This window comes from Oncorhynchus masou, chromosome 8, assembly GCF_036934945.1.
Source record: "Oncorhynchus masou masou isolate Uvic2021 chromosome 8, UVic_Omas_1.1, whole genome shotgun sequence".
NCBI lineage: Eukaryota > Metazoa > Chordata > Actinopteri > Salmoniformes > Salmonidae > Oncorhynchus > Oncorhynchus masou.
This window is the reverse complement of record NC_088219.1, coordinates 32,196,650-32,218,152: the sequence shown is the minus strand read 5'-3', so window position 1 is coordinate 32,218,152 and position 21,503 is coordinate 32,196,650. Positions and strand designations below refer to the sequence as shown.

At 44.1% G+C, this 21,503-nt stretch overlaps 1 protein-coding gene across 2 annotated transcripts in view; it reads right to left on the bottom strand.

The window, feature by feature from the left end:
• Nucleotides 1–21,503, bottom strand: part of LOC135544534 (rho guanine nucleotide exchange factor 28-like) — a 108,445-nt gene that overhangs the window by 7,447 nt on the left and 79,495 nt on the right. For both annotated transcript variants that reach the window (XM_064972220.1, XM_064972221.1), the window contains exons 33-35: nt 19,970–20,158; nt 19,442–19,744; nt 8,274–8,628 (exon numbers count right to left, since the gene is read on the bottom strand). In XM_064972220.1, coding sequence (XP_064828292.1) covers nt 8,274–8,628; nt 19,442–19,744; nt 19,970–20,158 — 847 coding nt within the window. The remainder of the gene's footprint in view (nt 1–8,273; nt 8,629–19,441; nt 19,745–19,969; nt 20,159–21,503) is intronic.

Sequence of the window (21,503 nt, the reverse complement as noted above, 5' to 3'; positions counted from 1 at the left end):
CTGCCCCAGTCAACTGTAAGTGCTGTTATTGTGACGTGGAAAAGTCTAGGAACAACAATAGCTCAGCTGCGAAATGTTAGGCCACACAAGCTCTCGGAAGGGGACAACCGAGTGCTGAAACGTGTAAAAAGAATCATCGGTCCTGGGTTGCACACTCACTACCGATGTCCAAAATGCCTCTGGAAGCAACGTCAGCACAATAACTGTTCGTTGGAAGCTTCATGAAATTGGGTTTCCATGGCCGAGCAGCCGCACACAAGCATAATATCACCATGCACAATGCCAAGCGTCGGCTGGAGTGGTGTAAAGCTCACCGCTATTGTAATGGAAATGCGTTCTCTGGAGTGAGGAATCACGCTTCACCATCTGGCAGTCCGACGGACAAATCTGAGTTTGGCGGATGTTAAGAAATTTTTCTCTGAACGTGAGCTTCTGAGAACGCTACCTGCCCCAATGCATAGTGCCCACTGTAAAGTTTGGTGGAGGAGGAATAATGGTCTGGGGCTGTTTTTCATGGTTCGGGCTAGTCCTCTTAGTTCCAGTGAAGGGAAATCTTAACGCTACAGCATACTATTCTAGACATTCTAGATGACTCTGTGCTTCCAACTTTGCGGTAACAGTTTGGGGACTGGCCCTGTTTCAGAACGACAATGCCCCGATGCACAAAGCAAGGTCCATACAGAAATGTTTTGTCGAGATCGGTGTGGAGGAACTTGAGGTCAGGAACACCTTCAACACCATAGAGCCCACCAAGCTCATCACTAAAGCTAAAAGTCCTGGGATTGAACACGTCCCTCTGCAACTGGATCCTGGACTTCCTGACAGGCTGACCCCAGGTGGTGAGGGTAGTCAACAACACATCCGCCACGCTGACCCTCAACAGAGGGGCCCCTCCTGTACTCTCTGTTCACCCACGACTGCGTGGCTGACACAACTCCAACACCATCATTTGGTATTTGGTATTTTATTAGGATCCCCATTAGCTGTTCCACAAACAGCAGCTACTCTTCCTGGGGTCCACACAAAACATGAAACATGACAATACAGAACACAGACAAGAACAGCTCAAGGACAGAACTACATAAATTGAACAAATTACAAAAAAGGTACACATAGCCTACATATCAATACATACTGTTACGGATACCAGTATCCTGTGTGTGTATCCTGTGTGTGTGTGTGTATCCTGTGTTCTTTTCTCTCCTTCTCCCCTCACATCACTCCCCAATCAGTCACCAATTCAATCATCAATCAGAAGACATACCTCCTCCTGTTTCCTACCCAATCACAGTTCATTTCCCTTGGTTTAAAAACCCTGTCAGTTGTTTGCTCTAAAGCTCAATCTCTCTGTAAATGCCATGTCTGTAGGTCTCTGTGTTTCATTCTCTCTTTGTGTATTAACCTCTCTTTTGTTTGAGCACCTCCATAGCACTTTGTCCTCACCTGTGAGTATTGTTTTTGGTTATGGTGTTTGTTTGTTTGCTGGTGGGAAAAGGGGAAACCAAGACAAGTCGCCCATGGGCATCCACTACCCGTAGGTAGACTTTGTTAAATACACTAGTTAGAACTGGGCGGACCACCCACTGTATTTTTGGTTAGTTAGTTAGCTGTTGTTAAAGTAGGCTAGTCTAGTTTAGGGGTGTTTTTGAATACTTATTCTTTCTTTCCTTGGGTCCGGCTCAGCCCCTTTACCTGCTCCCCCCCCCCCCCCATTATCGTGTGTTTTCAAATAAACCTAGAGTTTGACGGTAGCTTTCAGTTGTCCTGGTTATTTCGTTCACACTTTTACTTTGTCACTATTATAATTTGCATGAGTTATGTTACAGGTCTCATTACCATCCCCCCCTAGACTGTCGGGCCAAAAGGGATTCGTGACACATACACACAAACTATCTTGATCAAATAGTGGAGAGACATTTTGCCATGAGGTGTTGCTTTATCTGTTTTTTGAAACAAGGTTTGCTGTTCACTTGCAATTTGGGATTTCCAACACATTCATGTTTTTATAGCAAAGAAGTAATGCAGTCAAGTCTCAACTTTTAGACAAGATAGACTGGCATGCATAGTATTTATATCAGCCCTCTGATTACAACGAAGAGCAAGACGTACCGCACTGTTCTGGGCCAGCTGCAGCTTAACTAGGTCTTTCCTTGCAGCACTCGACCACACAAATGGACAATAATCCAGATTAGACAAAACTAGAGCCTGCAGGACTTGCTTTTTGGAGTGTGGTGTCAAAAAAGCAGGGCATCTCTTTATTATGGACAGACCTCTCCCCATCTTTACTACCATTGGTATCTATATGTTTTGACCATGACAAATTACAATCTAAGGTAACGTCAAGTAATTTAGTCTCCTCAATTTGTTCAACAGCCACACCATTCACTACCAGATTCAGCTGAAGTCTAGAATTTAGGGAATGATTTGTACCAAATAGAGTGCTCTTAGTTTTAGATGTTCTGGACCAGTTTATTTCTGGCCACCCATTCCAAAACAGACTGCAACTCTTTGTTAAGGGTTTCAGTGACTTCATTAGCTGCGGTTGCTGATGCGTATATGGTTGAATCATCAGCATACATGGACCCATATGCTTTGTTTAATGCCAGTGGCAGGTCATTGGTAAGTTTGCAGATGACACAGCGGTGGTAGGCCTGATCATCGACAATGGTAAGTATGGTGCCAGGACAACAATCAATGTCAGCAAGACAAAGGAGCTGATTGTTGACTACACGAAATGGAGGGTCGAGCACACCCCCATTCCAAATCAAATGTTATTTGTCACATGCGTCGAATACAACAGGAGTAGACCTTAAAATATCTTAAGGATCTGCCCCTTTTTCAGTTTTTGCCTGAAATGACATACTCAAATCTAACTGCCTGTTGCTCAGGCCCTGAAGCAAGCATATGCATATTCTTGGTACCATTTGAAAGGAAACACTTTGAAGTTTGTGGAAATGTTAAATGAATGTAGGAGAATATAACACAATAGATCTGGTAAAAGAAAGAAAAAATAACTTTTGTATTTTATTTGTACCATCATCTTTGAAAGGCCATAATGTATTATTCCAGCCCAGGCACAATACACATATTCGCCACTAGATGGCAGTGTATGGGCAACGTTTTAGACTGATCCAATGAACCATTGCATTTCTGTTCAACTTTGTGTCAAGACTGCCCAAATATGCCTAATTTGTTTTAACCTCTAGCAATCCCATATCCGGGAGCGTAATCATAGCCTCAAGCTCATTACCATAACGCAACGTTTCCTATTAATGAAATAAATGTTCAAACAAGCGTAGCCTTTTGTTAACAACACTCATCTCAGATTTTCAAAATATGCTTTTCAACCAAAGCTACACAAGCAATTGAGTATTGATAGCCTAGCATAGCATTAAGCCTAGCATTCAGCAGGCAACATTTTCACAAAAACAAGAAAAGCATTCAAATAAAATAATTTACCTTTTGAAGAACTTCGGATGTTTTCAATGATGAGACTCTTAGTTAGATAGCAAATGTTCATTTTTTGCGTAGACGAAATAGCTCCGTTTGGCTAAAAAAAGACTGGAAAATGCAGTCACTTACAACGCCAAACGTTTTTCCAAATTAGCTCCATAATATCGACAGAAACATGGCAAACGTTGTTTAGAATCAATCCTCAAGGTGTTTTTCACATATCTATTCAATAATCTATCAGTGGTGGCAGTTGGCTTCTCATCAGAAGCAAACGGAAAAATACTGCAGCAAGAGATTATGCAATAATTGCGACGGAGGACACCAAGCGACCACCTGGTAGATGTAGTCTTATGGTCAATCTTCCAATGATATGCCTACAAATACGTCACAATGCTGCAACCACTTTGGGGAAAACTTAAGCTGACTCCTAGCTCCTTCACAGCCATATAGGGAGTCATTGGCATGAGGTGGTTTCAAAAAAATGCGTCACTTCCTGATTGGATTTTTATCTGGGTTTTTTCTGTAACATCAGTTCTGTGGCACTCAGACAATATCTTTGCAGTTTTGGAAACGTCAGAGTGTTTTCTTTCCAAAGCTGTCAATTATATGCATAGTCGAGCATCTTTTCATGACAAAATATCTTGTTTAACCTCTTGATACTCCCCATCCGGGATCGTGAGTAAAGCATCAGGCTCATTAGCATAACGCAACGTTAACGATATCTGAAAATCGCAAATAAAATTAAAATAATGCGCCTGCTCTCAAGCTTAGCCTTTTCTTAACATCACTATCATCTCAGATTTTCAAAATATGCTTTTGAACCATAGCAAATCAATCATTTGTGTAAGAGTATTGCAAGCTAGCTTAGCATTTAGCACGCAACATTTTCACAAAAACCAGATAACCAAATAAATAAAATCATTTACCTTTGAAGAGCTTCGGATGTGTTCAATGAGGAGACTCAGTTACATAGCAAATGTTTAGTTTTTCCTGAAAGAATCTTTGTGTAGGAGAAATCACTCCGTTTTGTACATCACATTTGGCTACCGAAACGAACCGAAAATTCAGTCACCAAAACGTCAAACTTCTTCCGAATTAACTCCATAATATCGACCGAAACATGGCAAACGTTGTTTAGAATCAATCCTCAAGGTGTTTTTTCACATATCTCTTCATTGATATGCAGTTCGTGGAAGCCTGCTTTCCCCTCAGAATCGCATGGAAATATACCAGCAGCTGAAAATGACGCACCAATTTCGACGGAGGACACCAAGCGACCACCTGGTAGATGTAGTCTTATGGTCAATCTTCCAATGATATGCCTACAAATACGTCACAATGCTGCAGACACCTTGGGGAAATGATAGATAGGGCAGGCTCATTCCTCTCGCATTCACAGCCATATAAGGAGACAATGGAAAACAGAGCCTCAAAAATCCTGCTCATTTCCTGGTTGCCGTTTCATCTTGGTTTTGCCTGTAGCTCCCGTTCTAGGGCACCCACAGACAATATCTTTGCAGTTCTGGAAAATTCAGTGTTTTCTTTCCAAAGCTATCAATTATATGCATAGTCGAGCATCTTTTTGTGACAAAATATCTTGTTTAAAACGGGAACGTTTTTCATCCAAAAATGAAATTGCGTCCCCAGAGTTTCAAGAGGTTAATTAAAACGGGAACGTTTTTCATCCAAAAATTAAAATAGCGCCCCTATATCCAAGAAGTTAATAACTTTTAACGTTCAAAATTGTGCACTCTCCTCAAACAATAGCATGGTATTCTTTCACTGTAATAGCTACTGTAAATTGGACAGTGCAGGTAGATTAATTAACAAGAATGTAAGCTTTCTGCCAATATCAGATATGTCTATGTCCTGGGAAATGTTCTTGTTACCTACAACCTCATGCTAATGACATTAGCCTACATTAGCTCAACCGTCCCGTGGAAGGGACACTGATCCCGAAGGAGTTTTAATTTGAATTACAAGCCCTTAAAACTTCTTATGGCTGCAGGGGCACTATTGAGTAGCTTGGATGAAAGGTGCCCAGAGTGAATGGCCTGCTCCTTAGTCTCAGCTGCTAATATATGCATATTATTATTAATATTGGATAGCAAACACTCTGAAGTTTCTAAAACTGTTTGAATGATGTCTGTGAGTATAACATAACTCATATGGCAGGCAAAAACCTGAGAAGAAATCCAAACAGGAAGTGAGAAATCTGATGTTGGTATATTTTCAACCCATGCCCTATTGAACTCATGTAATTTCTGGTTTCTGTTGACTCCAAAATGGCGGATAATTGTATTATATTTCTGAGCGCCGTCTCATATTATTGCATGGTTTGCTTTTTCCGTAATGTTTTTTTGAAATCTGACACAGCGGTTGCATTAAGGAGAGGTATATCTATAATTCCATGTGTATAACTTGTATTATCTACATTTATCATGAGTATTTCTGTTGAATCGATGTGGCTATGCAAAATCACTGGATGTTTTTGGAACTAGTGAATGTAACGCGCCAATGTAAACTCAGATTTTTTTATATATATATGAACTTTATCAAACAAAACATACATGTATTGTGTAACATGAAGTCCTATGAGTGTCATCTGATGAAGATCATCAAAGGTTAGTGATTCATTTTATCTCTATTTGTGCTTTTTGTGACTCCTCTCTTTGGCTGGAAAAATGGCTGTGTTTATTCTGTGGCTTGGTGGTGACCTAACATAATCGTTTGTGGTGCTTTCGCTGTAAAGCATGTTTGAAATCGGACACTGTGGTGGGATTAACAATAAGATTACCTTTAAAATGGTATAAGATACATGTATGTTTGAGGAATTTTAATTATGAGATTTCTGTTGTTTTGAATTTGGCGCCCTGCACTTTCACTGGCTGTTGTCATATCATCCCGTTAACGGGATTGCAGCGCAAAGAGGTTTTAACCAGCAATGCTTTAAGAAGTTTAAGTAAAAAACAGAAATTAAAAAGTATTAAACAGCAGCAGTAAAATAACAAGCAAGGCTATATACGGGGGGTACCGGTACAGAGTCAAGGTGAGGGGGCACCAGTTAGTCACATGAATGGGGCTGTAGTGGAGCAGGTCAAGAGCTTCAAGTTCCTCGGTGTTCAAATCACTAAGGACCTATCATGGTTCAAACACACCAAACTAGTCGTGAAGAGGGCACGGCAATGCCTCCTGCCCTCAGGATGCTGAAAATATTTGGCATGGGCCCTCAGATCCTCAAAACGTTCTACAGCTGCATCATTGAGAGCATATTGACTGGCTGTATCACCCCTTGGTATGGCAACTGCTTGGCATCCGACCACAAGGTGCTACGGAAGGTAGTGAGCATGACCCGGCCAAGTACATCACTGGGGCTGAGCTCCCTGCCATCCAGGACCTCTATACCAGGCAGTGTCAGAGGAAGGCCCTAAAAATTGTCAAAGACTCCAGCCACCCAAGTCATAGTATGCCCTCTCTGCTACCGCACGGCAACCGGTACCGGAGCGCAAAGGCTGCTGAACAGCTTCTACCTCCAAGTCATAAGACAGCTAACCAGTTAATCAAATGGCTACCCTGACCTATTTGCATTGACCCCGTTTTAATTTGCACCAACTCTCTTGCCCCGGCTCTATGCACATTCACTGGATTCTACCCCCTCCCCCCCACACACACACACACATTGACGCCACACACACTCCCAAATAGAATACACACTTTCACACCCTTCACATACTGTACACTGCTGCTACTCTGTTTATTATCTATTTTGACTACCTAGTCACTTTTATCCCTACCCACGTGTACAGTACATATTACCTCAATTTTCTCGTGCTCTGGTTGCAATCTTTAGTAAACAATGCAGCAGCCTGTTTTGCTGATATTTACTATAGCGAAAACCATTAAACAGGCCATTAAAACAGTAGCATCCCTTCTAGTGTATATTCAACATGTGGCCCTCATTATAGCTGGTAATACTTTCACCTCACTGGTGTAATGTACATGTCTACATGCACATTACACCAGTGAGGTATAACAGTTGAGACACAGACGCAGACAGATGTCAGCTGACACATCAGCAGTTAAATACAGATTAATATGTGTGTGCATCTCTCATTCCTTCCTCCCCTCCTCCTCCTGAGATGACAAATCGTGCTGTAATGAGTTTTGTAAAGATTTTTCAGATCAATGTTCCAACCCATCAGCCATGGGCTCTGAGCCGTGACTCACACGCTGTTGTCCACCCCGGCCCCCGATGCGCGATAGATAGAGAGAACAGATTTTTTTTTTCTCTCTCCTAGACGAAAATGTGGGGGGGGGGGTCAGGTTTGAGTTTTTTTTTTTTGCCAGGAGACACTGATTAACTGGGAAAGAAGGACAAACAAGGCCTCACATCTCTACGGAAACTGAGACAGGATGGGAGGTGTGTGTGTGTATGTGTGTGTCATACATCAACCACCACAGCTGCATGCAGTAGTGTGCTGAATTACATTTGCTTTCACGGGTGTGTGTGTGTGTGTGTGTGCGCGCGTGCGGTGGGTACAAAGGTTGTGTTTTCTCTCTCACAGGTAGCAGGTAGGACTCATGATATCATGTGTTATGACAGATAGACAGGCAGACAGACAGACAGAGAGAAAGATACAGGAGAAAAGAGCCTGTTATATTGCTGATGCCACATGTAGTTATATGGTATTTAGCAGTCAATGACAGATCATATCAAATTCAGCAGAGAAAGCCTGAATTCATCCTGTATTTAGGATTAGTGAATAAACAATCTCTTTAACAGACATGGATTCACACAACTTTACTGAGCTGGGTCTTACCATTGGGTGTGTGCTCTGTCCCCTGTCCACCTGAGGTTGTGTAGAGGTACCCAGTGACACCGGCACCCCCCGGCCAGCACTGGGGTGTGTTTGTGTCAGGGTGGAGCGTGGGAGCCTTGGAGAGGGAGAGGGGTTGGAGCATGTGTCTCTGGCTGGAGCGGGCCAGTATGGTGTTCAGGCTGTTGTGGGCTCGATGGTCATCTACATACCCCAGGGTCCCACCTCTCTGGTGCTGCTGTATGTGGTGGTGCATGTGGCGGTTATTAAGCACCTTCGATGTGGTGAACGCTGCCTCGTTGACAAACACTGAGCCGGCATTGTCAAGATGGACGCCGGACTGACAAGGAAGTGAGTCCTATGGGAGAATAAAGGAGAAGAATTCCATGTTAACACAACTCTGACCATGATGACAGCATGAACATAAACATACATTGAAACCATTATGCAACACTATGTTATTGTGTACATAATGTTGCTGCTACCGTCTCTTATGACCGAAAAGAACTTCTGGACATCAGAAAAGCGATTACTCACCGCGGACTGGAAGAAACATTTTCCTTTAAGTCCAACAAGAAGGATATCCTGCTTTCACTGGAACAGGCCCAGATCCATGCTTTTTGCGTGAAGAAAAGACGCCGGAAAAGATTGAGGATCCTTCTGAGAATCCGTAGTCGAGCGAGTAAACTCCCAAAGCCTGCCATTCTTCTTGCTAACTTGCAATCGTTAGAAAATAAAATTGATGACCTACTATTAAGATTATCCTACCAACGGGACATTAAAAACTAACATCTTATGTTTCACCGAAATGTGGCTGAATGAAGAAACGGACAATATAGAGCTGGCGGGATTTTTCATGCACCGGCAGAACAGAGACGCTACCTCTGATAAGATGATGGGTGGGGGTGTGTGTCTGTTTGTCAATAACAGTTGGTGCACGATGGTGCAAGAAGTCTTGAGGTATTTCTTGCCTGAGGTAGAGTACCTTATAAGCTGTCGACCACACAATTTACAAAGAGAGTTGTCATCTGTATTATTCGTAGCCGTCTATTTACCACCACAAAGCGAAGCTGTCTCTAAGACCGCTCTCAACCAACTCTATAAGGCCATAAGCAAAGAAGAAAATGCTCACCCAGAAGTGGCGCTCCTAGTGGCCAGGGACTTTAATGCAGGCAAATTTAAATCAGTTGTACCCCATTTTTATCAGCATGTCACATGTGCAACCAAGGGGGGAAAAAATCCTAAAAGCTCTCCCCCGCCCTACATTTGGCAAATCTGACCACAATTCTATCCTCCTGATTCCTGCTTACAAGCCAAAACTAAAGCAGAAAGTACTCATAACTTTGCTCAATACGGTAGTGGTCAGATGACCCGGATGCTACACTACAGGACTGTTTTGTAGCACAGCCTGGAATATGTTCCAGGATTCATCCAATGGCATTGAGGAATACACCACCTCAGTCATCGGCTTCATCAATAAGTGCATCAATGATGTCGTCCCCACAGTGATTGTACGTACAGTGCCTTGCGAAAGTATTCGGCCCCCTTGAACTTTGCGACCTTTTGCCACATTTCAGGCTTCAAACATAAAGATATAAAACTGTATTTTTTTGTGAAGAATCAATAACAAGTGGGTCACACTCATGAAGTGGAATGACATTTATTGGATATTTCAAACTTTTTTAACAAATCAAAAACTGAAAAATTGGTTGTGCAAAATTATTCAGCCCCCTTAAGTTAATACTTTGTAGCGCCACCTTTTGCTGCGATTACAGCTGTAAGTCGCTTGGGGTATGTCTCTATCAGTTTTGCACATCGAGAGACTGAAATTTTTTCCCATTCCTTCTTGCAAAACAGCTTGAGCTCAGTGAGGTTGGATGGAGAGCATTTGTGAACATCAGTTTTCAGTTCTTTCCACAGATTCTCAATTGGATTCAGGTCTGGACTTTGACTTGGCCATTCTAACACCTGGATATGTTTATTTTTGAACCATTCCATTGTAGATTTTGCTTTATGTTTTGGATCATTGTCTTGTTGGAAGACAAATCTCCGTCCCAGTCTTAGGTCTTTTGCAGACTCCATCAGGTTTTCTTCCAGAATGGTCCTGTATTTGGCTCCAGCCATCTTCCCATCAATTTTAACCATATTCCCTGTCCCTGCTGAAGAAAAGCAGGCACAAACCATGATGCTGCCACCACAATGTTTGACAGTGGGGATGGTGTGGTCATTGTGATGAGCTGTGTTGCTTTTAAACCACACATAACGTTTTGCATTGTTGCCAAAAAGATCAATTTTGGTTTCATCTGACCAGAGCATCTTCTTCCACATGTTTGGTGTGTCTCCCAGGTGGCTTGTGGCAAATTTTAAACAACACTTTTTATGGATATCTTTATGAAATGGCTTTCTTCTTGCCACTCTTCCATAAAGGCCAGATTTGTGCAATATACAACTGATTGTTGTCCTATGGACAGTCTCCCACCTCAGCTGTAGATCTCTGCAGTTCATCCAGAGTGATCACGGGCCTCTTGGCTGCATCTTTGATCAGTCTTCTCCTTGTATGAGCTGAAAGTTTAGAGGGACGGCCAGGTCTTGGTAGATTTGCAGTGGTCTGATACTCCTTCCATTTTAATATTATCGCTTGCACAGTGCTCCTTGGGATGTTTAAAGCTTGGGAAATCTTTTTGTATCCAAATCCGGCTTTAAACTTCTTCACAACAGTATCTCGGACCTGCCTGGTGTGTTCCGTGTTCTTCATGATGCTCTCTGCGGACCTCTGAGACTATCACAGTGCAGGTGCATTTATACGGAGACTTGATTACACACAGGTGGATTGTATTTATCATCATTAGTCATTTAGGTCAACATTGGATCATTCAGAGATCCTCACTGAACTTCTGGAGAGTTCGCTGCACTGAAAGTAAAGGGGCTGAATAATTTTGCACGCCCATTTTTTCATTTTTGATTTGTTAAAAAGTTTGAAATATCCAATAAATGTCGTTCCACTTCATGATTGAGTCCCACTTGTTGTTGATTCTTCACAAAAAAATACAGTTTTATATCTTTATGTTTGAACCCTGAAATGTGGCAAAAGGACGCAAAGTTCAAGGGGGCCGAATACTTTTGCAAGGCACTGTACATATCCCAACCAAAAGCTGTGGATTACAGGCAACATCTGCATTGAGCTAAAGGCTAGAGCTGCCGCTTTCAAGGAGTGGGAGACTAATCCAAACGCTTATAAGAAATCCCGCTATGCCCTCCGACCAACCATCAAACAAGTAAAGCGTCAATACAGGATTAAGATTGAATCCTACTTCACCGGCTTTGACGCTCGTCGGATGTGTCAGGGCTTGAAAACTATTACGGACTACAAAAGGAAACCCAGATGCGAGCTGCCCAGTGACGGGAGCCTACCAGATGAGCTAAGTGCCTTTTATGCTCGCTTCGAGGCAAGCAACACTGAAGCTCCCACGAGAGCACCAGTTGTTCTGGATGACTGTGTGAGAACTCTGTCGGTAAGTATTTGTGTAGATAGAAAGGCTGGTCATGGTTCACATCAACAGCATCCTCCCGGACACCCTAGACCCACTCCAATTCCCATACCACCCCAACAGATCCACAGATGACAAAATCTCAATCGCACTCCACACTGCCCTTTCCCACCTTGACAAAAGGAACAACTGTGAGAATGCTGTTCATCGACTACAGCTCAGCATTCAACACCATAGTGACCACAAAGCGCATCACTAAGCTAAGGACTCTGGGACTAAACACCTCCCTCTGCAACTAGATCCTGGAATTCCTGACAAGCCGTCCCCAGGTGGTAAGGGTAGGAAACAACATGTCTGCCACAATGATCCTTAACACTGGGCCCTCTGGGGTGTGTACTTAGTCCCCTCCCATATTCCCTGTTCACCCCTGACTGCGTGGCCAAACAAGACTCCAAAAGCATCATTAAGTTTGCTGATGACACAACAGTGGTAGGACTGATCACCGACAACGACGAGACGGCCTATAGGGAGGAGTTCAGAGAACTGACAGTGTGGTGCCAGGACAACAACCTTTCCCTCAATGTGAGCAAGACAGTGGAGCTGATCGTGGACGACAGGAAAAGGCAGGCCAAACAGGCCCCATTAACATCGACAGGGCTGTAGTGGAGCACGTCAAGAGTTTCAAGTTCCTTGGTGTCCACATCACCAACGAACTATCATGGTCCAAACATACCAAGACAGTCGTGAAGAGGGCACGACAAAACCTTTCCCCCCTCAGGAGACTGAAAAGATTTGGCATGGGTCCCCAGATCTTTAAAAGGTTCAACAGCTGCACCATTGAGAGCATCCTGACCGGTTGCATCACCGCCTGGTATGGCAACTGCTTGGCATCTGACCGTAAGACGCTACAGAGGGTAGTACAAAGGGCCCAGTACATCACCAGGGCCAACCTTCCTGCCATCCAGGACCTATATAATAGGCGGTGTCATAGGCGGTAAAATTCCAAGATAGCGTAGCAATCGGACGTGTGTTTTGTCTTGTTCCATGTTGATATCGTTTTATATATTGTTTAACTCGTTGTCGTTCGTATATATTTTAATCTCACTTTCCATCTACAGACTGAATATACTCTCCTGCAACCCGACTCACCCAATGTTGGTCAAACCCTGCCAGTCTGCACAACGCGATATCAACCCAGAGCATATCGTACTGCTTTTTCTCTACCACATCTCCGGATTCCTAATGCAAGCTCTGAACCTTTACACAGAATCATCGCAGCTAGCTAGCTGCAGTCCAAGTGGCTACTCCTGGCTAACGTCTCTGTCCCGAAGCTAGCACCAGTTGGGCCTAGCTCGAGGCTAGCTCAAGGCTATCTCCTGGCTTGCCGAAGAGGTCCACCAGCTAATTCGTGGGCTACAATACCTCTTTTGCAAGCTCTTCGGTTGAGACATTGCTAAACATTTTATTCACTGCTTATAGCCTTTACCCTTATCCTACTCCTCCTATCCCCGGTCCACTAGCTGTCTGAATCGCTGTCTCTCCAGCTTAGCCTAGCATATTAGCGACTACTGAATCGGCTCCCTGACTCACCTATTGCTACTCATTGGACCCTATGATCACTCGGCTACACATGCTGTTTTAGTGATTGTCTTATTTCACTGTAGAGCCCCCAGCCCTGCCCAATATGCCTTAGATAGCCCTTTTGTTCCACCCCCCACACATGCAGTGTTGAGGCACCTGGCTTAACTAGTGCCTCAAGAGACAAAACCTCTCTCATCATCACTCAATGCCTAGGTTTACCTCCACTGTACTCACATCCTACCATACCCTTGTCTGTACATAATGCCTTGAATCTATTCTTCCACGCCCAGAAATCTGCTCCTTTTACTCTCTGTTCTGAACGCACTAGACGACCAGTTCTTATAGCCTTTAGCCAACCAGTTCTTATAGCCTTTACCCTTATCCTACTCATCCTCTGTTCCTCTGGTGATGTAGAGGTTAACCCAGGTCCTGTAGCCCCCAGTTCCACTCCTATTCCCCAGGCGCTATCATTTGTTGACTTCTGTAACCGAAAAAGCCTAAGTTTCATGCATGTTAACATTAACATCAGAATCCTCCTCCCTAAGTTTGTTTTATTCACTGCTTTAGCACATTCCACCAAACCTGATGTCCGAGCCGTGTCTGAATCCTGGCTTAGGAAGGCCACTGAAATTTCCATCCCCAACTATAACATTTTCCAACAAGATGGAACTGCCAAAGGTGGTGTGTTAAGGGAATTTGTAAGTATAAGTATTTGACCCCCTCTCAATCAGAAAGATTTCTGGCTCCCAGGAGTCTATTATACAGGAAACGAGCTGAGATTAGGAGCACACTCTTAAACCTGGTGGCCAACTACAAGAAACGTCTGACCTCTGATTGCCAAAAATGGTTTTGCCACCAAGTACTAAGTCATATTTTGCAGAGGGGTCAAATACTTATTTCCCTCATTAAAATGCAAATCAATTTATAACATTTTTGACATGTGTTTTTCTGGATTTTTTGTTGTTGTTATTCTGTCTCTCACTGTTCAAATAAACCTACCATTAAAATTATAGACTGATCATTGCTTTGTCAGTGGGCAAACGTACAAAATCAGCAGGATATCAAATACTTTTTTCCCTCAATGTATCTTCAGAGTTCGTACCGTTAGGTGACATAAAATGGGATATGCTTAACACCCCGGCCATCCTACAATCTAAACTAGATGCCCTCAATCTCACACAAATTATCAAGGAACCTACCAGGTACAACCCTAAATCCATACCCATGGGCACCCTCTTAGATATCATCCTGACCAATTTGCCCTCTAAATACACCTCTGCCGTCTTCAACCAGGATCTCAGAGATCACTGCCTGCGTCCGTAATTGGTCCGCTGTCAAATTACCACCCCTCATCACTGTCAAACGCTCCTAAAACACTTCAGCGAGCAGGCCTTTCTAATCGACCTGGCCCAGGTATCCTGGAAGGATATTGACCTCATCCCGTCAGTAGAGGATGCCTGGCTGTTCTTTCAAAAGTGCTTTCCTCACCATCTTAATTAAGCATGCCCCATTCCAAAAATGTAGAACTAAGAACAGATATAGCCCTTGGTTAACCCCAGACATGACTGCCCTTGACCAGCACAAAAACACCCTGTGGCGTTCTGCATCAGCATCGAATAGCCCCCGCGATATGCAACTTTTCAGGGTAGTCAGGAAACAATATACACAGTCAGTTAGGAAATCAAAGACTAGCTTTTTCAAACAGAAATTTGTATCCTGTAGCACTAATTCCAAAAAGTTTACAGACACTGTAAAATCCATGGAGGATAAGAGCACCTCCTCCCAGCTGCCCACTGCATTGAGGCAACCAGACATCCACTGTCACCACCGATAAATCTACAATCGCTCATTTCAATAAGCATTTTTCTACAGCTGTCCATGCTTTCCACCTGGCTACCCCTACCCTAGGTCAACTGCCCTGCACCCCTGCAGCATCTTGCCCAAGCCCCCCTCCCCCGCTTCTCCTTCACCCAAATCCAGACAGCTGATGTTCAGAAAGAGCTGTAAAATCTGGATCCCTAAAAATCAGCCGGGCTAAACAATCTGGACCCTCTCTTTCTAAAATCATCCGCAGAAATTGTTGCAACCCCTATTACTAGCTTGTTCAAATTGTTGCAACCCCTATTGCTAGCCTGTATCATCTGTGATCCCCAAAGCTTGGAAAGCTGCCACGGTCGTCCCCCTCTTCAAAGGGGGAGACACTCTAGACCCAAACTGTTATAGACCAATATCCATTCTGCCCTGCTTTTCTAAAACCTTCGAATGCCAAGTTAATAAACAGATCATCGACGATTTCGAATCCCACCGTACCTTCTCCACTATGCAATCTGGTTTCCCAGCTGGTCATGGGTGCACCTCAGCCATGCTCAAAGTCCTAAACGATATCATAACCGCCATTAATAAAAGACAGTACTGTGCAACCATCTTCATCGACCTGGTCAAGGCTTTTGACTTGTCAATCACTGCACTCTCATCGGCAGACTCAATAGCCTTGGTTTCTCAAATGACTGCCTCACCTGGTTCACCAAATACTTCTCAGAGTTCTGTGTGTCTAATCGGAGGGCCTGTTGTCCGGACCTCTGGCAGTCTCTATGGGGGTGCCACAGGGTTTTATTCTCGGGACGACTCTCTTCTCTGTATACATCAATGATGTTGCTCTTGCTGCTGGCGATTCTCTGATCCACCTCTACGCAGACGACATCATTCTGTATATATCTGGCCCTTCTGTGGACACTGTTTTAACAAACCTCCAAACAAGCTTCAATGCCATACAACACTCCTTCCATGGCCTCCAACTGCTTTTAAATGCTAGTAAAACTAAATGCATGCTCTTTAACTGATTGCTGCCTGCACCCGCCCGCCCGCCTAGCATCACTACTGTGGACGGCTCTGACTTAGAATATGTGGACAACTACAAATACCTAGGTGTCTGGTTAGACTGTAAACTCTCCTTCCAGACTCACATTAAGCATCTCCAACCCAAAATTAAATCTAGAATCAGCTTCCTATTTCGCAACAAAGCGTCCTTCACTCATGCTGCCAAACATACTCTAGTAAAACTTACTAACCTACTGATCCTTGACTTCGGCGATGTCATTTACAAAATAGCCTCCAACACTTTTACTCAGCAAACTGGATGCAGTCTATCACAGTGCCATCCATTTTGTCACCAAAGCCCCATATACTACCCACCGCTGCGACCTGTATGCTTTCGTTGGCTGGTCCTTGTTACATATTCGTCGCCAAACCCACTGGCTCCAGGTCATCTATAAGTCTTTGCTAGGTAAAGTCCCGCCTTATCTCAGCTCACTGGTCACCGTAGCAACACCCACACGTAGCACGCGCTCCAGCAGGTATATTTCACTTGTCATCCCCAAAGCCAACACTTCCTTTGGCCACCTTTTCTTCCAGTTCTCTGATGCCAATCGATCACTGTACCTGTACACAGCCAATCTGTAAATAGCAAACCCAACTACCTCATCCCCATATTGTTATTTATCTTCTTGCAGTTTTGCACCCCAGTATCTCTACTTGCACATCATCATCTGCACATCTATTACTCCAGTGTTAAGGTTACATTTGTATTATTTTGCCTCTATGGGCTATTTATTGCCTTACCTCCCTAATCTTCTACATTTGCACACACTGAAGATAAAATGTTCTATTGTGTTTTTGACTGTACGTTTGTTTATGTGCAACTCTGTGTTGTTGTTTTTGTGGCACTGCTTTGCTTTATCTTGGCCAGGTTGCAGTTGTAAATGAGAACTTTTTCTCAACTGGCCTACCTGATTAAATAAAGGTGAAATAAAAACAAAATAAAAAGTAAAGCCCATAAAATTGTCAGTCTCCAGTCACCCAAGTTATAGACAAGTTATAGTTTTTTCTGCTACCGCACGGCAAGTGGTACCGGAGCACCACGTCTAGGACCAAAAGGCTCCTCAACAGCTTCTACCCCCAAGCTATTAGACTGCTGAACAATTAATGAAAATCGCCAACGGACAATTTACATTGAGACCCCCCCCCCCCTTCCTGTACACTGATGCTACTCACTGTTTGTTACCTCTGTATGGTCACTTCGTCCCCACCTACATGTACAGATTACCTCAACTAGCCTGTACCCCTGCACACTGACTCTGTACCGGTTCCCCCTGTATAAAGCCATGTTATTGTTAATCTTATTGTGTTACTTTTTATTATTACTTTTTATTTTAGCCTACTTGGTAAATATTATTTTCTTCTTGAACTGCACTGTTGGTTAAGGGCTTGTAAGTAAGCATTTCACGGTAAAGTCTACACTTGTTGTATTCGGCACATGTGGCAAACAAAGTTTGATTTGATTTTTCACTAAGAAAATTGTTTGCTGGAGTCAACAGCATAACCATTGCTACACATCTGGGATAGTAAAGTAGCCACAGTGGCTATTTTACACTAATGGTTTATCTACAGTTTATCCAAAAACAGAATTATCATCCACAATCTTATTTGAGAGATTTAGGGTAGCCTAGTGGTTAGAGTGTTGAACTAGTAACCGAAAGGTTGCAAGTTCAAATCCCTGAGCTGACAAGGTTCAAATCTGTCGTTCTGCCCCTGAACAGGCAGTTAACCCACTGGGCCGTCATTGAAAATAAGAATTCGTTCTGAACTGACTTGCCTAGTTAAATAAAGGTAAAATAAAAAAATATATTTAAAAAATGTATACAGCAAATCATATCCAGATCACTGCTGAGGTGGAGCTGGGTTCCCTCTTCTTGGCAAGGTGGTGTAAACACCCTCCTTCCAGAGAGGCCATCTCATCAGAGAGGATCTGAGGAGGGAGGGTCGGTAGAAGTCACTGGATCGGTCTCTGACACCCTAACCATCTCACCCACTGCCTGGGGCTAAATGTGAGCCCTGCCTCCATACAGATCAGCAGGGAAACACTCAGACTGATCCCAAATTGCACCCTATTCCCTTCATAGTGCCCTAATTTTGACCAGGGACCATAGGGAATAAGGTTGCTGTTTGGGATGTAGCCCGAGAGTGCACTGCTTCCATATAGATAAGCCTGCCGTGACTCCCTACTCCAATCACGCATGTTAGTGGTGGACTGCTAATTACGCCTGAGCTTTAACACAGATCAAATGAATGGAGCAGGAAAACATCTTACCTAGCCTGGATATAGCAGACAGAAGAGAAGTACGTAAATGAGAGAGAAAGAGGAGAGTGACACGCATATGAGACCCCCTCCATTCCACTCTCTACTCATTGAATCATAGCACCTGCTGAACATCACAACACAAGCTCAAGCCCACTGAGGCCTAGAGGGTGAATTCATGAGGTCATTGGTTTTAGCATACAAGGTCCTGTCGAGAGGCAGGCAGAGGGCAGGGTACAGGAACACTTCTCCTTATTCTCCTCTCTCTCTTTCTCTCTCCTTTTGCCATCTCTCCCCTTCTCCCTCTCTTCCTGCCTCTCCTCTCAGCTCGGGGGCATATTTCACTGCAGGCACTTGCGTTTCAAACAAAGCATCGATATGAATAATTCAAGTTTTTCTGGAGAGGATTGATTGGTTTGCAGGATTTGAGTGCCTCTGCTTTTAAATATTTTGTAATTGGAGCTTTTATTCACAGTGGTTTAATTATCATCAATCATTAAGATGTTTATTAGCGAACGGGCCTGCTGAGCCCCGAGACGGATGCCGCTAAAATTCCTCTCATTACCACAGGTCGTATATCAACGGCTGGATTGAATTGTCTGTTTGACTGAGTAGGCCACCGTAGCTCTGGCTGCTGGCAATACTTTGTCCTGGGAGAAAGGCACTTCTCATTAATGCACTACTTACCCAGGGTGAAACATTCCCTTGGTTCACACACACATATACACACACTTACAGTATACGTACACCAGAGGAGGCTGTTGGGAGGAGCTATAGGAGGACGGGCTCATTGTAATGGCTGGAATGGAATGAATGGAACAGTATAAAACACATGGAAACCACATGCTCAGGGTCTCTCAATCACACTCTCATGCTTTGGTTAGTAGTTACAGGCTAGGGGGCCTTCTGTGAGATACCTGAAGTCATCATCACTCACACACACACACACTAAACCCCCCCACACACACCTGATGACCATCCAGCGGTATGACCATGACAGGCAGGCTCCTCTGTCGGCTGTGTCTCCAGCTCTGCAGCAGCTTTTGCTGGGTCTCCAGCCTCTCCCTCTCCTTCCCCACACTTCTCTGGCCCTCCCTCAGCCTCTCTAGGCTCTGCTGGTACTCTCCCAGCTGCTCTTCGAGCTCTTCCCACTCCTGCTTCAGCCTCTCAGCCTCCAGGTGACACTGTCTCTCCTTCTCCTCTAGCCTGCTCTCCAGCTCCCCCTGTTGGCTGTGGCGCAGCTGGCACTCCCTCTCCCACCGCTGCCTCTCCTGGAGTGCAGGAATATATTTGTTTTTCAGAATCAACTGGTTGATAGTTGCTAGGGCCAATTAATGGATTAGTCCAAATATGGTTATTTTTCACAAATCAATCTGAGTTTTCCAAGAAAAATATAATAAGTGGTATGAGCGCATACTAGATGGATGCTTGCTAACTTATCCTTTTCAAGGACAAAAATGCAAATCAAAAAGTTAATCGGAGCTAGCAATCCCTACCTGGCGCAGCTGACCCTGTAACCGCACCGCCGCCGCCACCTCTTCACGGCGCTTCTCCTGGTTACGATGCTTCTCCTGCTCCTGGAGACACGGGGGGTGTGGCCTCGGCGGGCAGGGGCCGGAGAGGTCACTTTCACGGAGGAGGAGCTTCTGTACCTCGTAGAAACTGTCTTGGATGGTTACCGCTGCCTGTAGAGGGGAGAAGAAAATGTGATGATAACGTGACAAGCTGACTAGCTGGCTGGCTGGCTGGCTGACTGAACGAGTCCAAACTGGTCCAACTGTGGCTGAATACAAGTTGCTCCAAGCCAAGATGAATGGGGGCAATAGGAGCAGGTGATTTGAATACCAAATGGGTTAGTCAACACTGTTTAACATTGATCATTAGTGTACTTACTTGAAAGGCTTAGCTACATGTTAGATTAACACACACACACCCACTTCACATTAACCTACTAATACAAACACATACTGTAACAGACCAAACAGAATAGACTCCATATCACATGCTCCCCTGTGCAGTTCAAGATAAAAGCCTATCCTCTGTTCTTACTTCCACTTAGAATAGGATAATTGGGGTCCTCTCTCTAGCCGCTTATTTACTGTCTGGCGGTTCAAGATTCAGACAATCCAGCTGATTGTTCTATCTGTTTATAGAAGCTGTTGTGCAGCCAGACGCGCTCTCACACACACACACACTAGCACGCACACACGCAGTAGCACATAGTAGCATGCATAAACACACACACACTAAGCCTTCAACCTGTGCATGGCACTAAAATAGGACAATATAGGATGAAGGTGGAATGCTATTACACCGGCGCTGACGCTCGTCACAGTGCTTGCAGACGATAACAGATTACAAAAAGAAACCCAGCCATGATTTGCCCAGCGATCTAGAACTCCCAAACGAGCTAAATGCCTTTTATGCTCACTTGAAGGAATATAAAATGCTGACCAGACCGCTCATGCATCCAAACATGTTGATTTTGTCCCCGCACACCGGACGCGCAGATTGAAATATCAAAACAAACTCTGAACTACTGCATTACCACCAACAACTGGAATAGAGTGTGGACCTTAGTTCATCTTTCAATCACCCATGTGGGTGGCAAGTGTCGTCACTGACATTTTCAACCTCATCCTGGCCGAGTCTGTAATACCAACTTTTCAAACAAACCACCATTTTTCTTGTGCCCACGAAAGCAAAGGTAACCTGTCTAAATGATTACCACTCCAAAGCACTCACGTCAGTAGCCATGAAGTGCTTTGAAATTCTGGTCATGGCTGACATCAACACCATCATGCCAAAAACCATAGACCCACTCCAATTCGCATACCGCCCCAAGAGATCCACAGATGACCCAATCTCAATCGTACACCACACTGCCATTTCCCATCTGGACAAAAGGAACACCGAAGTGAGAATGCTATTCATTGACTACAGCTCAGCGTTCAACAGCATAGTGCCCACAAAGCTCATCACTAAGCTAAGGATCCTGGGACTGAACACCTCCCTCTGCAACTGGATCCT